The sequence below is a fragment of the Musca vetustissima genome, unplaced genomic scaffold (genome assembly GCF_032173495.1).
Source record: "Musca vetustissima isolate MV318-11 ecotype Yass unplaced genomic scaffold, APGP_CSIRO_Mvet_v1 utg2483, whole genome shotgun sequence".
NCBI lineage: Eukaryota > Metazoa > Arthropoda > Insecta > Diptera > Muscidae > Musca > Musca vetustissima.
This window is the reverse complement of record NW_026886224.1, coordinates 291,058-309,182: the sequence shown is the minus strand read 5'-3', so window position 1 is coordinate 309,182 and position 18,125 is coordinate 291,058. Positions and strand designations below refer to the sequence as shown.

At 32.6% G+C, this 18,125-nt stretch overlaps 2 protein-coding genes across 3 annotated transcripts in view; one reads left to right on the top strand and one right to left on the bottom strand.

The window, feature by feature from the left end:
• Window positions 1-18,125, top strand: part of LOC133333764 (transcription initiation factor TFIID subunit 7) — a 188,462-nt gene that overhangs the window by 19,566 nt on the left and 150,771 nt on the right. The gene's annotated exons all lie outside the window — the stretch shown is intronic.
• LOC133333737 (uncharacterized) overlaps window positions 15,859-18,125 on the bottom strand; it is a 32,967-nt gene continuing 30,700 nt past the window's right edge. For both annotated transcript variants that reach the window (XM_061542028.1, XM_061542029.1), the window contains one exon: window positions 15,859-16,081. In XM_061542028.1, coding sequence (XP_061398012.1) covers window positions 15,909-16,081 — 173 coding nt within the window. In that variant the 3' untranslated portion in view covers window positions 15,859-15,908. The remainder of the gene's footprint in view (window positions 16,082-18,125) is intronic.

Sequence of the window (18,125 nt, the reverse complement as noted above, 5' to 3'; positions counted from 1 at the left end):
AAAGAAAACAACAATAACAAGAAGGTGATTGTACTACATACAACAAAATACATGCATATATATATTATGAAGAAATATAAATGAAAATGAATGAATAAAAAATAAAATTACATTTATTATTGAAATCCTAAAGAAGCCATGTAAGTATATATATTTTTTTAATGGAGTCCGAAAATGGCGCCCAACATTAAAAGTTAGGACAGGCGGATATCAAGTGGCGCCCAACATTACCAGCTAGGTCTCAGCATTTTTAATTAGTGTGGCATGATTGACAGTATGGAAGCTACAAATGGCGCCCAACATTAAAAGCCAGGTAAGAGGGATATCGAAGGCACAAATGGTGCCCAACATTACAAGCTAGGTCAGAAAAATATAAAAGGCACAAATGGCGCCCAACACTATAATCTAGAACAACAATGCAACATTGCCACCGGAACAAGTAAATTGTGGGCAACGGTTAAGTCACTCTCGAATCCTGGAAGGAAGGATGACAGGACGACTGTTAGATTTAACGACGTAACTGTGACAGAGTTATTTTAACCGATAATTCATTGAGAGTAACTGAAGCCTGGCAAGGATGTCAGCAGGGGTGAATCGTACAGGTCGATTTCACTCCTGCTGCCGGCAGCAAAGACACTTGAGGCGCAACTCCTTCCAACATGGATTCCGTAAGATGAACAGCACAACAACAGCAATACACGCTATTTCCACACATATTAACAGATGACTCAACCAGAAAAGGCCGTGCAACCGAATATTTATGGTGGCACTTAACCTATCGAAGGTCTTCAATACCGTCAACCATGCCGAGCTGTTGGAAGATATATATAGGACAAATCTCCGACCGTGTTAGAAACGTTGGATAATAAACTATATGTTTGGACGCCAGTCGAATGTGGAATTCAGAAACAGGAAGTCTAAACCCCGTAGAGTGAAACAGGGAGTTCCCCAAGGAGGGATGATATCTCCGGAACTGTAAAACCTCTACCTTTCTGATATTCCACAACCACCGAAGGGCATAGAGATCGTAATGTATGCGGATAATTGTACGATCATGGTGTCGGGTCCATTATTGATGATATATGTGGGAGGCTAAACGCCTACATAGCCGATCTTGTTAACTTCTTCCATCTGAGGAATATGAAAATATTGGCCACCAAATCAACAGCCACACTGTTCACCACATGGACGGCTGAAATGAAGCTCCCACTGAACATAATGGTCGATGGAGAACTGATTCCGACCACGAACTACCCCAAGATACTAGGAGTAACGTTCGACAGCCTTTTCAAGTCGTCTGCGAAAGCCACTGCTTTATGCGATAAGCTGAGAAGTAGGAACAAGGTCCTCAAGCCGCTAGCCGGCAACACTTGGGGCGCTGAAATAGAAACCTTGTTAACCTCCGGTCAGTGGTAAGAATGCTGCCCTGAGAACAGCCACAGGGTGTCTCCTCATGACTCCTGTGGACCATCTTCATGAGGAGACGAAGGTCTTACCCGTTCATCGTCACAATTATATGTTCTCGATGCAGTACTTGCTTGGGTGCTATCGTCGGGAACATCCCTGCCATAGTCTTATGGACAGGACTCCCCCGCCCAGGGACGTCAGGAAATATCTTCATGATCTAAAGATATCTTCATGATCCAAAGGTACAAGCGTGAATACCTAGAAGAAGCCTATCAAGCAGGTCTGAATGGACGGAAATTTGTAAATCGACTTCAAACTGTCTGAAACGGATTTGATCCAAAGAAAATGGGGTTTAAAACCAATATTTCGATGAGGCACATTTTTGTCGTAGCAAAGTGTATATACCCTCCCTCATTAGCCACAAGTCTAAGGTACACAAATTCACGCCTATAAGGAAAATAAATCAAGATCCAGTAGTCCTTGAAAATATTTTTTTATACAAAAACAATTCCATAATAATCCTCCAATTCTTTCAAACTCTGCTATGCAATTCATAAATGGTGTTTTTAGTTAAAAAAAAAACTATCAAACTTGGAATAAAACTGCATCACTATCTCTATCCAATAGTGAAAGTTTCATTCAAATATCTTCATTCATTGCAAAGTTATGGCCATTTGAAATTGCCTCTGTATCAAAATATAGCAGCTACACGATTCTGTTTGCCTGGTACAGCAAATGAGAAAACTGAAGAATTTGCAATTCCATAAAAACAGAAAAATTCAGGATGTATTGCCAGATTGTTGTCTGTAATGTGTAACGCCTAAAAGTATGCTCATAATATCGCAAACTAACATGGTAACACAAAGCAAACAATCTGGCAACACATCTGAATGCTTCTGGTTTTGTGGATTTGCAATTTCGTCAGTTTCCCCATTTGCCGTACTAGGCAAACAGAATCGTGTAGCAGCTATATTTTGACACATGGTCAAATTCAAATGGCCATAACACGGCAATGAATGGAGACATCTGAATGAAACTTTCACTATTGCAAAGGCGGAGTGATGTAGTTTTTATGTGTATCAATAAAATGAAATAAAACATTTACAGAGTTTGATGTTTTTTACTTAAATAAAAATACCAGGTTAACTGAATTTTAATGCAGAGTTTTAAAGATTTCTTTTTTCAGGTACTAAAGGAGGACTATTATAGGATTTCTTTTTATAGAATATATTTTTAAGTACTACTGGATCGAGTATTTTTATACCCTCAGCCATATGACTAATGAGGGGGGTATATATACTTTGCTAAGGCTAAATGTGTTTCATCGAAATATTGGTTTTGGATTCCATGTTTCTTTGGACAAAATCCGTTTTAGACAATTGGGAGTCGATTTACAAATTTTCATCTGTCTGTGTCTAGCTGGCTGGTGCGCAAAATAATTCTCGAAGGGAGTAACCTATTTCTTCCGAACTTTGCACATGGTAATATTTCTTTTAAATCAAAATCGAATATAGGGAATATCTTTCTACTCCTTCTGGTAACTGCCAAATAGAATGGTCAACAAATTGCTTAAATCTATTTTACAATATCGTGCGAACGGACTATCCGATTAGAACCAAACTTTACACATCGTTATACACAACAAGCCTGTATATTATTGGAAGGTGGGACTTATCGGTCCACTCCTTCTAGTACCTCCGCCACATTTTGAAATTTGTTAAATCTCATATTGAAAAGTTGTAATATGTTTACCCTACATCGTTGTAATATATTTACAAAACCTATTTCAAACCCGAAGATTGGCTCTGTAGGGAGCAACCTCTTCTAGTCCTCTCCACGGTTAATAACAGAATGTTCAAAGTAAAAGTGTCTCAATCGGAGTGAAAAAAGAATTTCGACAATCTCTTCAAGTAGTTTTCCCGATCAAAGACGTTTGATTTTGATCACTGATCTACGAAGTTCATATCCCTCTGTTCATCTGGGCGCCATTTTTACCACAATGATTAAGGATGTCGAGAATATATCAGCCTGGTCTAGCTTGTAATGTTGGGCGCCATTCGTGCCTACGCTACGTCAATCATAGCACACTTAGTAAGAAGATCGGGAATATATCCGTCTGATCTGGACCTCCGTTTGTGCATTTAATAACGTGTAGAACATGATACCGTTTCTAATGTTGGGCGCCATCAAGCATAACGCACTGATAACCGTTCCGCCTAGCTTGTAATGTTGGGCGCCATTTGTTTGTTCGATATCCGTCTGATATGGTCAACCATACCACACTGATTGACGATGTCGAGAATATTTCCATAGGAACTTGTTTGTAATGTTGGGCGCCACATTCGATACCGTCAACAATACCATACTGATTAATGACGATGGAAATATATCCATAGCTTGTAATGTTAGGCACCTTTTGTACATTCGGTACCGTCCACCATACCACATTGATTAGGGACGTCAAGAATTAATATTTCCCTCGGTTCAAGCTCGGAATGTTGGGCGCCATTTGGGCCTTTAATATCGCCTACCATAACACACTTATTACCGACGTCCAGAATACTTCAATCTGACTTAAATTGTAATGTTGGGCGCCATTTGTACCTTCGATGCCGTCAACCAAAACACACTGATTAAGGACGTCGAGAATATATCCATCTGACCTAGTTTCTAATGTTGAGGAAGTGGAAAATGAATATTTCCCTCTGTTCTGGCTTTATATGTTGGGCGCCATTTGTGCCTTCGATACCGTCAACTTTGCAACAGTTATTATGGACGACCTAGCTCGTAATGTTGAGAGCCGTTTGTTTTTCCGATATCCGTCTGACTACATTTTGGCGTTAGGCGCCATTTGTGCCTTCGATACCATACCACACTGATTAAGGTCGTTAAGAATATTTCCCACTAACATAGCTTGTAATGTTCGACGCCATTTTGTATCTTCGACGCAGCGAACAATACCACACCGTTGGTAAAAGACGTCGGTAATATTTCGATATTATGTAGTTGTAATATTGGGCGCCATTTCTGCATTCGATACCACACTTATATATAATTTGAATTGAACAAGTATGATTTATTTTAGAATTAAAAAAACAACTGAAAAAAATTAATTGAACTTGTGTGATATTTGAGGAGGTTCGCATTGTATTTTCAATAGTTATAAGTCACCCTGTGTCTCAAAGTTCTCATGTATAGTTAAAATGAAAACCAATTGGACTTTTTTCGAAACACTCAAAAAATATAAGAGAAAGAGGTTTATTAAAAGTTAAGTGTTTATAAAAAAATTTATAAATGTTTGTAAATAGAAGAACTAAATCCTAGCTCTTGAGACTCTTGAGATGCAATGTCATAAAATGACCAGTCACTGACCTATGTTTACATATAGATACATATTCAATGAACATCAGCTGTTAGAATAACGGCTGTACATATGCCGATTGAAAACATCGATGTTATTGTAAGCTGCGGCAGGCGTTGCTTAGCCATTTCTGCATTCGATACCACACTGATTAAGGACGTTGAGAATAAATATTTTCTGTTTGATAAGCTTTAAATGTTGGGCACCATTTTTTTGGCTCCGAGACGGTCAATTTTACTCACTTATTAAGGACGTCGTTAATATTTCCAACTGACCTAGCTTGTATTGTTGGGAGCATAACACACAGTTAAGGAGCTTCGAGAATGAATATTTCCCTCTGTTCAAGCTAGAAATGTTGGGCGCCATCAGTGCATTCGATACGGTCATGCATACCACGCTGATTAAGTGGCGCTAACGCACGCAAAAATTTAAAATATATTTCACTCCGAAGTGTAATGCACATCAACATTAAGCGTTGAGGTTATCGTTGGGCGCCATTTGTGATGTTGGGATAAGGAACAGTGATTCGGAGTGGAGTTATTTCCCAATAATCTTTTCATCAAATATTAATAAATAAAAAATATTTTTTGTTGTTTTTGTATATTTATAATCTTTATTGAATTTGAAGTGGTTACAATTTAAATGTCGTTTTTTCATCATTTTTTTTTTTTTGTTTTGTAATAATTTGTTTGTTGTTATTTTTTTCGAATTTGTTTTTTGCTTTCATTCACTTAAATGTGGTTTTGCATTTTCACTTATATTTTAATAATAATAATAATTAAAATAAATGTATATATATCATTACAAAGTTATATTATATATTTGTTTGTTTTTTTATTTTTTTCTGTTGTTGTGTTTTTTTTTTCATTATAATAATTATATTAATAATAATATATTTAATATTATTATTGTTGTTAATAATAAGTTTTTTTGTCTTTATAATACAATAATTCAAGAGGTGAGTTAAAAAAAAAAAAAACATATTAATTTAAAATTTACTTTTGTCGTTCTTTTTGTTTTCGATTTTCTCGCAAAAAGAATGTATGACATAAACATTATTACATACAAATATATTGTTTGTGTGTATGTGATGAAAAAATGTTTATATGTTGCTGTTTTTTTATAAAAATAATGTTTTTTTTTTTAATTTTTAATAAAAAAGTACTGTTTCAACTAAAAATGTTTTATTATTTCAAAGAGAAAGCTTAGTTCTTGTTTTTTTTTAACTTAAAGAGTAAAGAATAATAGAGACACTTGCTCGCTCTCTTAACACTCAACGCATGCACGCACGCACTCTTTCTATCATGTTTGTTTTTGTGTTCTCACACACAAAGAAATACTCTAAGCATAGCCTAACCTTACCATTACACAATTTGTATGTATGTTTGTATTTAATTTTTTTGAAATCTACTTCACATCATGATAATGAAAGGGATTTATTTTGTTGTTGTTGTTTCTTTTAAATTTAAAAATACTACTACTTTGCCTTAATTCTTTTTTTTTTTTTGTTTGTTTTTGTTTATTTCAGTCCATTACATATTCACTTGTTTGTTTGTTCGTCGTTATTCTCTAAAAGAAACAGTTGTTTGTTTTATGTGACAGGACAGGGTGACACATAACATAATTATTTCTCACATAGCATAAAGCTGGGTGGCTGGCCACATATCAAGTTATTATTATAATTTATTTCTTTTTGCGAATTTACCTCATTTTGTGGTAATTTTGGACAGACAACCGGCTTTATATCATAAAAATTATGTTATTAAACGTGTTACCCTGTATTTAAATTAAATTTAGAATATAATAAGATACAAATTCATGATAATAATAATACAATACTTTTGGTTTATTTTAAAGAGAATCAAATTCAAATTGGTTATACGTTTTAAAGAAAATGCTTTTCTTTGTTTTTGTTTTTAAATCTTTAAATATTTTTTGTTTCCAAATTTAATTTTTTTCTTGTGCTGTTATTATTTTTTTTTTCATAAATATTTAATTTGTTTTAAATGTAATTTGGATTTCCCATTTTTGTTTTTTTTTCTTCTTCTTCGTTTTAAATCCATAAAATGTGTGTTTCATTTTCAAATATTGCGAAAATTTTATTTTTTCATTTTTATTTAAATTGTAATTATTTTTTTGTGGAGGCTTCATCCCTGAGTTTTGAATTGCAAAATTTGTTTTTGTTTTCCTTAATATTTGTTTAAAATTTATTATTAATTTTTGTTAATAAAACTCTATTTTTTTGGTAATACTAAAATGTGGGATGAATGAGAGGGAGTTTTTGGTTTTCAAAAAAAGAAAATTTTTAATCAAAATAAAAAAAAAATAACTGAATTAAAATGTTATGAGTTTTGTGTATAGTTTGTTATTGAGTTTTCTGCACTGAACATCATTTTGTTTTTTGTGTGTATTTCTTACTTTGTATTTTTTTTCTTTTTTGCTAACATTTAACCAGTTTTGTCCTTAAATGAATTTGTTTTTCTTTTTTTGTGGTTGTTGTAGATTTGTATTTGTTCTAAAATATTATTTTATTTTTATTGGAAAGATTTGTACTTTCTGCAAGTATTTCTTGTTGCTGGTATATTTGTATTTTTGGTTGTTGTTGTTATTATTATTGTTTTTGTGGTATTTAATAATTCTATATAGTAGTTTTTTTTCGTAGTTGCTTTGTAATGCTTTCGAAGACTGTTTTATATGTATGTATATAAAAAAAGAGTAATTCTTAACTATTTGTTGTATGGCTTGTATTTTATATGATACTATTGTTGTCTAAGCAATGCTATTGGTTTTGTTATGACTTTTGGGGAAAAATATAATTTGAGTTGAAAAAGTATAATTTATTTAGAAAAAAAAAATAAAAAAAATAATTGAACTTGTGTGATATTGGAGGAGGTTTGCATTGTATTTTCAATAGTTATAAGTCACCCTGTGTCTCAAAGTTCTCATGTATGGTTAAAATGAAATCCAATTGGACTTTTTTCGAAACACTCAAAAAATTATAAGAGAAAGAAGTTTATAAAAAGTTAAGTTAACAAAGTTTAAACATTTTTGTGAATCGAGGAACTAAATCCTAGCTCATGAGGATTTCATAGTATGAAATGTCATAAGATGACCAGTCAGCTGATTTATGTTTACTTTGCAATCATTCAATGTACATCAGCTGTTATAATAACCGCTGTACAGATGCCGATTATAAACATCAATGCTATTTTAAGCTGCAGAAACGCAGCAACGTTGGGCGCCATTTATAGATATATTAACCGAGTGCTAAACCTAAATAGCTAAACTGTGATGTGTGGGGCTGGCCAGGCGACATTCTGCACGTGGTCATCAATCCGTGCCCAATACGAATTAAGACGTCTGCTCCATCCTGAACGTAATTGGTTCAAAACTACTCTGGTCTGTCTAGACAGATGACGTTCTTCAGCTGCGATGGATGGAGGCTGAGCTCCAAGGAAGCGCTTCTCTCTGTATTCATTCAGCGCTGCGGCAACTGCATCAGTGTGAATGCTATTTCGACCTGCACGATATGCAACTTGATCTAGAGTTTCCTTTTATAACGTTGGACCTCTCTCTCTCTCTCTAGGTCATACAGATCCTCCCTGATACACTTGAATGGGAGAGTTTTATTTACCATATGATGATTACAATGATTATCCCTCAAGTACCCAAGCAGTTACTGCAACGAAAGCATATTGCTATGTTGCCGTAAAGGACGAATTTTCGTCTCCTCGTGAAGATGGTCCACTGGTGTCATGAGGAAGCGCCCTTTTGCAGTTCTCAAGGCGGCGTTTTGAATACCTCTCCATTGTGTAGCACTAGTGTTCACAGAACGCACTGGTACCGCAAAGCCACAGACACACGCTTTGTACTTGTGTGACTGCAAGCGACTTGAGAACCTTGTTTCAACTTTTCGCAGATAGCTGTGGTTTGCGCGGACGATTTGAAGATGCTGTCGGAATTGTATGCACCTCGACATACACATTCAATAGCATTATCATCTCCGCAGTCTATGTTTTCATATTTTTCGCGTGGAAGAACGCTGATAAATCGGCGAGATAGGCAATCAACATTACACATATGTCCTCAACGATATGACCCGTCGCCATGATCGCACAATCCTTTGAATACGCATCACAATGCCGTGTGGAGGGCGTGGACTACCGGAAAGGTAGATGTTAAACAGTTCCGGAGATATCACTCCAACCTAAGGAATTCCATGCTTCACTCTAGAGGGTTTGGACTTCTGATTCCGGAATTCGGAACGTACGACTGGCGTTCGCACATATAATTTATTATTCAACGTCTCAAACTTGGACAGCGGGAAGTGTTCTCAATGTCCTCAAATTGACGGTATCAAAGACTTTTTATAGATCAGGCACTACCAACACTGTTCTCGTTCAGTTCTTGACTTTTATGTGTGGAGGAGTAATGCCCCAAGAGTCTTCGCGACTGCGTATCTCTACTGATCAGTTACATTTTCGTTATTAAATGTGGCTTAGGTCCTATCATCCCTCTTACTAGGCTTCGGGGAGCCACTTTACCCTTGGCCACAGTTTACTCACACCGATTCCGATGTTGCAACTCTTCAGATACTGCGATCTTTTATTCCGCTTATGCTTAGCGACTAATCTGCGCTGTTCCCCCAGTCAAACTTGGTGACAGTTGGCTAGGTGACACAATGGATATGTTTGGCGAACTGTGGCACTCTACCCTTATTCTGTTGCGGAACATCCTCATTTGCCCGCGCAGAACGTGTAGCTATGAAATTGCTCCGCCAGCACGGTTCCCCTCTGGTCATTACCTAGGAAAAAATGTCACAATTGATGGTGAGCATTGAAATGTCCGTAAATAGGAAGCTAATGTTAGGCAAATAACGCGGTTCACAGCTATTAATTGTCGGTAAGCACCTCAACCTCGTTAATACCACATTTAACTGGGAAATATGCCTTATGGAATGCTAGAGACAGTGTAGTTTTGCGCCACATGTATTACTGGCTTTCATGTTTCATCAGCTGATTATTAATCATATGTTTTCTGATCAGACTTTTACTGGTCTTCATCCAGATTTTAGATCGAGTTCGTTGGTTTACTTCCAATATTTTTCATGAGACCGCTGACTTCCCCAACAGAAAGTAGAGATCTTTTTTTTTTTTTTTTTTGTGGAAACAAATGAATTGACTGACCACTGAAAAAGTGAAGCATTTTGAAAGCAAATTTGACATGTGGCCAGTTTGCTTTATCATATAAACAACGTTGTGTATATAGGGATCTATAATTTGAAATTGTCACAACTTGGGCTTGAATCTTTGAGACTAACATTTGCAACATTTACATCATCTGTTCGTCATTTAAATAGACATTTCAAAGGCTTTCGCATAATGAGGCTCGAAGCCGGGTTTTCGGTGAACGGTGAGGAAAATACAATACATTCCTCTTAATAAACACGACAATTTGAATTTTCGTCAATGAAAAAATGGGTTCAAACAAACTAAAAAATTAAAATAAAAAAATGTTTTGGAAAAATAAATAAAAAACATTTATATTATTATGCATGTATGTATATTATGTTTGTTTTTTTTCGCTTAATGAAATATATATGTATATAATGTAAAACTAGTTATTTATATTACTATTGTTGTTGTTTTGTATGTATACCATTTGTTTGAGATTAAATTATGGAGTTATGATTATTTTATGTAACTATTTGTTGGTGATGTTGTTGTTGTATGTCTGTATATATATTTAGTATTTTTTATTTAATAGTTAAGTTTTAAATATATATTTGTCGTATATTTTAGTAATTTTTTTTCTGCTTGACATAAAAAATGCTGTTTGTTTTCGTAATTTGTATTCTTCTTTGTTTGTTGTTTTTGCTTATTTGTATGTATAAATATTGTTTGTAATTTGAACTTTGAATTTTCGGTAAAATGGTATTTTTTCTGAGAAGTTTACTTTTTGTTGTTTTTGTTCTTGTAGTTCATTACAGAAAAAAGGGGAGGTACATCGAGATTACCACCCACGAGAAAACAAAATACAATTTTTTATTATAAGGAATATTTTTTTTCTGTTATAAATTTTGCACAAGAATTTGCAAAAAAACAAAATATTATTTGTATTTGTTTGTTTTTCTTTTGTTCTATAGTTAACACTATTATTTATGGTAATATTTGTATTTTTGTTGTTGTTGTATTGTTTTGTTGAACATTTTGTTGCATTTTCAAAGTTATGACTTTTGTAGTTTTGTGAAATTTGTTTGTTTCTGTTTTGTTTTCTTTCAAGGGGAAGTGGAAGGAATTGGAGAGATTAACACGTGAAAGAGGAGAAATATTCACCAAGCAAATGCCTCAATTCACGTTTACATTATTATCATTAATGGGTTTTAAATCAGAATACAATTGCATAATGTAAACATGGTGTCAGCTTTGTGGTTTTCACTCACGTGTTAATTTATCGAAACTTAATAGTTCTTTTTTTTGGTTAAACATTTCAAAATAACAAACTAAATTGCATTACAAAAAACAATATCTATTTTCATAATTTCTTTTTCTAAGCAGCAAAGTATGTATTTTTGATGTTGTTGTTGTATTTGTTTTATTTTAGTTATTTGTTAAGAGGTATTTTTTATTAATATTTTTGCACTCTTTGTTGTTGTTGTTTTTTTAAATCCAAGTTTAATTATATTCGAGTTAATGCATTAGTTTTCAAAATAGAAAATGGATTTGTTTATATGGAGTCAATGATGTTTTGTTACACTAAACTATTTTCTTTTTAAATTTAATATTAAACTTAAAAATTAAAATGAATTTTTGTTATGTTTTTTTTTACTGAATTTGTCTTGAAATGAAATTTCTAATTATTATAATTTTTGTTTTCGTAACTTATAATCTTAAAAATTACATAAAGCATTAGAAGCCTTATAAGATACATATATTATGTATGTGTGTTTTTATTTTAAAATTATTATTGCAATTTAAATTAAGGTAGAAAAAATGGAGGGAAATTAAAAAAAATGGTAATACAGAAGAAGAAAAGAAAATTGTCTCATTTTATTAGCACGATAATTTATATTTTGAAATAATTTTATTTATATTAAGAATTTGAAGTTTGAGGTCAATATGTTGAATAACAGCTGATACGTTAAACAGCTGATTTAATTTCTGGCTTTACTTTTGACAATACAATTTCAAATAACAGCTGATGCTTTAAACAGCTGATATTCTGGCATTTCATAACATAGGGCATTTATTTTTTCCTGTTCCAGAACCCACTTTTATTCAAGGCCTGGAATTTGTCAAATTGTTTCCATCGTGAGTGAAAAGATTTGTCAGATTTTGCTTTTGTAGAAGCAAACCAATACATCACAGAAAAATGAATCATCTTGAAAGCAAATTTACCATGTGGCCAGGTAGCTTTATCTTATAAACAAGGTTGTGTATATAGGGATCTATAAATTGAAATTTTCACAGCATTAGCTTGAAAGTCCATCACACAAATTTTAGGGACTAAAATGGAATTTACATTAGAACCTTTTGCCGATTTTTACTCTTCTTCCAAAAAGTATAAAATTACCGGCAATTTGTTTAGAAAACATATCAAAAATGTCGAAATTTCAAGATACCGTTATATGGGAGCTATATCAAAACGTGGACCGATATTGATAATTTTTGGTAGTAAGATTATGTACCCAATGAGAATACAAAGTACTAAATTACAGGCAATCTGGTTGAAAAATGTTCTCAAACTGCCTGAAATCCCGAAATTTGAGGGGTACCGTTCTATGGTGGCTATAGGAAAATGTGAACAGATATAGTTTATTTTTGGAAGGAAGAATTGCCAACTAATGAGAATCCAAAATACTAAATTACAGGCAATTTGGTTCCGACATTTGTGTAGTACCCTTATATGGGAGCTATAGCAAAACGTGGATCGATATTAATAATTTTTAGTGGAGAGAAATTTTCTAACCACTGAGAACCCGAAATGTAAAATTATAGGCAATCTGTTTGAAAAATGTATCCACACTCCTCAAAATACCTTTATGTAGGGGTCTACCCTGAAACTTTGACCAATATTGATAATTTCGTACCCACTGAGAACCCAAAATATAAAATTACAGCCAATTTGGTTGAAAAATGTAACCAAAATCCGAAAATTTGGATCTACTGTTATAGGGGGACCAACCTTAAAATATGAACCGATCTTAATAATTGGTGGTATGAATGTGTTCTTCCAAATGATTTTTTTTTTAAATGACTGCAAATTTGGTTGAAAATGATTGTCCGAAACCCCCTAAAATTCCGAATATTGGGATTTCTGGGTATATGGGGACTATATCAAAACGTGGATTGATATATCTAATTTTCAATACCAATCACCCTATGAGTAGTAGCAATGTATGTGACAAATTTTCAAAACTCTATTTTAAATATTGCCAGATCTATCGTGTTTTCACAACAGAAGGACTGGTAGACAACGAACGAGACTAAATGGACATCGAATTTTATGTAGATAAAAATTATATGTACTTTGGAGGGGCCTCTGGTGAATATTTCGAAGTATTGCAAACGAAATGACAAATTTAATGCCTGTTGCCGAACCTGCAAGAATGTAAAAAACCGCTATACCAAAACATGGACCGATATTGATAATTTTTGGTAGAGAGATTTGTCACCCAATAAGAACTTAAAATATAAAATTAGAGAGACTTCGGTAGAAAAGTGCCGCTGAAACCATCAACATATTGGAAATGGGGCAGTATCGTTCAATTTTGGGGCTAGACCCCATATAAGTCTACCCTCAAAATTGAACCAATATTTAAAATTTTTTGTAGGAAGATTTTCTACTCAACTAGAACCCCCGAATATAAAATTACAGCCAACAAAGTTAAAAAAACATGTCTGAATCTCTAAAAAATCTAAAATTAGGTGGTACCCATGTATGAAAGCTATAACTAATCATGGGCCTGTATTGATAATTTTTGGTAAAATGATTTTCCATCCAAAGTGTACTCAAAATATCAAATTACAGCCAATTGGATTGAAAAACGTACTCAAAATTCTGAAAATTTCGAATAATGAGGGTACTCTTATATATGGGAGCTATATCAAAACGTGCATCGATATAGATAACTTTCGGTGGAAAGATTTTCCACTCAATGAAAATCCAAAATATCAAATTACAGCCAATTCGATTGATATTTTTTTAGGTTCTATAACTCGACCTACCATAATCCCGTAAAAAAAACGTTGACTTTCCGAGTTATGGAATGGAGAGAAATTCGACTGTGTATCCGACAATAATATACATGTTACGATGTCTCCGTTGAATGTCACCGTTGTGATGTCCATAAAAAAAAATATTTATAAAAATATTTTACTATACAATAATACATTTTCGATTATTTTTATGCAGATCATTTTGTATTAAGAAAAATAGACATAAAAAAATTAATTCAAAATATAATTATGTCTTGGTAATTTATATCGAATGACTGGAGATTTGACATGTTTTCATAAAATTTTAATTTAAATTCTAAAACATCATTCAATTCAATTCAAGTTATTCAGAAACTACTGTAGAAATTTTTATGAATTTATGGTGCTATTTAAAAAAAGACAATATTTTTTCTCTTAAATTATGTTTAAAAAAATACAACTACTTTACTAAAATTTAGTTTATGTGATATAAAAGATATATGTCTTGTAAAATTTTTATAATAATTATTAGAAATATAAATGATATTTTTTATAAATGAAAAAAAAAAACAAACAAGAATGGATATAAAATATAAAATAATAATTTGTAAATTGAAATAAATTGCACATGAAACTATTAGTTATGAGTTTATTATACAAAAAATAAGACAACACATCTGTTTTGTTTATATTCAGCAGTTTTTCGAAAAAAAAAAATCTATTAATTTTTGTAATATTTTTTTTTTAGCCAGCAAAGATCACAGTTATCAAAAATTAGGGAGAAAATGAAAAAAATATATATTTTTATGACTTATTTTTTTTATATATATATCTGACTCATCACATGTAAGACATGAAAAACGCACACAAACACATACAGAAACACATATACAACAATAAAATGTTAACGTTTTTTTGTTGTGGGCTTTTCAGCTGGCAATGTTGGTTGTTTGTTTTTTTGTAATTTGTTGTTGTTTTTTTTTTTATAAAAAAAGATTAATGATTGATTTTTACTTTTGTTTTTTTTTTTTAATACGAAAGACGTTCAAGGATATATGTTTGTTTGTTTGTATGTATGTTAATTCGTATTCAGATTTCGAGATTGATTATTTGTTTTAAAAAAATATTATTGTTTTTTGTTGTGGTAAATATTTGTTGTTCTTGTTGTTGATTTTTTGTACATTTTAATTGCTATCATTTCAGTTAAATGTTTTTTGTTTCACCTTTTTGTTGTTGCCTTAATTCAAAATTTCTTTTTTGTATTTAAATGTTATTCGTTCTCTTTTTTTTAATATAAGCAAATTTTGTGCGTGTTTTATGTAATGTAATTATTTTTATATAAAAAAATATATATTTGTTTTTATGAATAAAAATAAAATTAATTAAAGTATAAGAAAAATACGTTTAAAAATAAATCATATTCCAATCAAATAATGAAATAAAAACAAAAAAATAATATTAAATGAAATAATAAACAACTTTTTTGTTTTTCTTCAATAAATGATCGCTTAGCAGGACATTCGGTAAAATTTTATAAAATTTCCTTTTCAAAAATGTATAACTCTGGATTGTTCCTCATTCTCATTCCCAAACAAAAACGCAATTCCAATACCCCCAAAAACAAAGTGAGGTAAAATAAATGGTTGTTGTTATTTGTTTGCCTTTTAAGGATAAACAAATATTGAATACTACAATGATTCTCCTTCTCTCTCCTTATTATCTTTATTTGAATTAAATAAAAAAATACTTAATATTGCCCCTCTCTCTTCGCACCTATCGTATACTACTTCACATTATTTTTGTTTTCTATTAATTTTTTTAATATTTTTTTTATCCTTAAATGGCTTTTGGGAGAGCGAGAGAGAAACAATCCAAAGAGTTCTACATTTTCAATTTCCAGTTAGAAATTTTATAACAGTTTACCAAAAGTCCTTGTACGAACCTCAGGAACCGTGTAACGTATTATTCTGATTACTGCTGTTGTTGTTGCTGCTGCCGCCATTATTGGCATTATTGCCGCCAGTGGTGCTGACATTTTGTGCCGAGACTTCCGATTTAACACGACGAGCAATGTGTGAGCGTGTATGTTTGCGTAAATGATCTTTGCGATAGAAACCTGAAAAAGGAGAGAACAAATAATTAGTATTTTGCACAATCGTAATAGGGGCGTATATGTAAGGATATACATCATACGCCCAGGGATGTATTGGGGTATTTTCAAGGTATTTCGGGACTTCTAAATATAGGACATTCTGCTCTATATTGGAAAAGAATACATATACTTCTTCACATAGAATAAAATATTATGATTTTAAAGACAAAAATTTAATAAAGAAAACCCTCTCATGGACTTCTATCGATCGGTTCTTTTATATGAGTACTGGCTATGCTATGGAAAATTGCTCTAGAAGAAAAATAGGAAATACCGAACTAAAGACATTCATGTAGGAAATTTTGTAGCTTGAACATATCGAAAATTATACCTGACCTTTAAAGGGGCCCTATGTATGAAACATTTTATAGAAAGCTACCATAAAAAGTGGATCTATATTTAACATTTTCTGTAGATATATTTGAGAACTAATGACAACTCAAAATTTCAAATCAGAGGAAAACGTGCCTAAACTGCTATGAAATCTCTTTACCCAAATTCCCTAAAAATACCGAAATTGAGGAGGTACCGTTGTATGGAGGCTGCATCATCGTGAACTCAAAAATCTAAAAATGTTTTCCAATAGGAAGATTTTTAAACCAATGACAATATTTAAGCCACTTCGATTGGAAAATGCAGCAGATATCTTCAAAATACTCAAAATTGGGCGAGCTAAGACAAAACATGTTCTGATCTTGATCTTGATTTGATAGGAAGATTTTCCACCAAATATAGCAAAAAAATAGGATTACCGTTATATGGAAGCTATACCAAAACGAGTATCGATATTCGTAATTTTTGGTAGGGAGATTTGCCACCTAATGCGAACTAAAAATATCAAATTACAGTGACATCGGTAGAAAAGTTCCGCTGAGACGCTCAAAATATTGAAAATTATGCAGTACCGTTACATGATGGGGTCTACCCTCAAAAGTCAACCGATATTGATCATTAGAACTTAAAATATGAAATTATAGCCGATTCGGTTAGGAAATGCAGTTGAATTCTTTAAAATGCTGAAAATAGGGCTGTACCGATATATGGGAGATATAAAAAAAATTTTGGCAGAGAGATTTCCCACCCAATGAGAACCCAAAATATCTAATAAGATCTATTTTGGTTGACAAATGAACCTAAACTCACCAAAAAGTGAAATTGGGCAGGTACCCGTATATGGGAGCTATAATAAAACATGGACCTATATTGATAATTTTTCATAGGATGATTTTCCATTCAAAGAGAACTCAAAATACTAAATTATAGCCAATTCGTTTGAAAGACAAATCTAATTTCTCCGAATAGTGAGGGTACGTGTTTGTATGTGTGTTTTAGGGAGCTATGCCAAAACGTGGACCGACATTGATAAGTTTCGATGGGAAAACTTGTCATCCAAAGAGAACCCGGTTCTCATTGAATGGCAAGTATTCCCAACGAAAATGATCAATTTTGGTATAGCTCCGATATAACAAAACTATCATCAAGTAAGGATTATACCAAAACGTTAACCGATACAGCACATTTTCAATACCAAACATACAAGGCGTGGTAGCAAATATGGTGCAAATTTTCAAAGCTCTATCATAAACATTCTGAGCTACAGTCGAACTTCTATAAATCGACTTAACATTGCCCGTCTCCGGTGAATATTTTGAGTTGTTGCAAACGGAATCACCTTATGGTGAAGGGTATAAAAAGTGCCTTCCATCTGAAGAAGCCTTCTTCCACCTTCCCCTTCTATCATGCTATGAGGAAAAAAGTCTTATATCACTTCTACGAGAAGAAGATGTTTTCTCTTTTATCAGAAGAGGACCTATCTTCACTTATATCGCACTTCTATATGATGCAGACCTTTCCAATGAGAATACAAAGACTTTCTTTTATGAGAAGAAAAAAAAATATTCTATGAAAAGATCTTCTAGATGAAGAGGAATATTTTATTCTATAAAAAGTAAGATATATTACTTTGATAAGACGACCTAATTCTATGAGAAAAAAATAACATATCTTC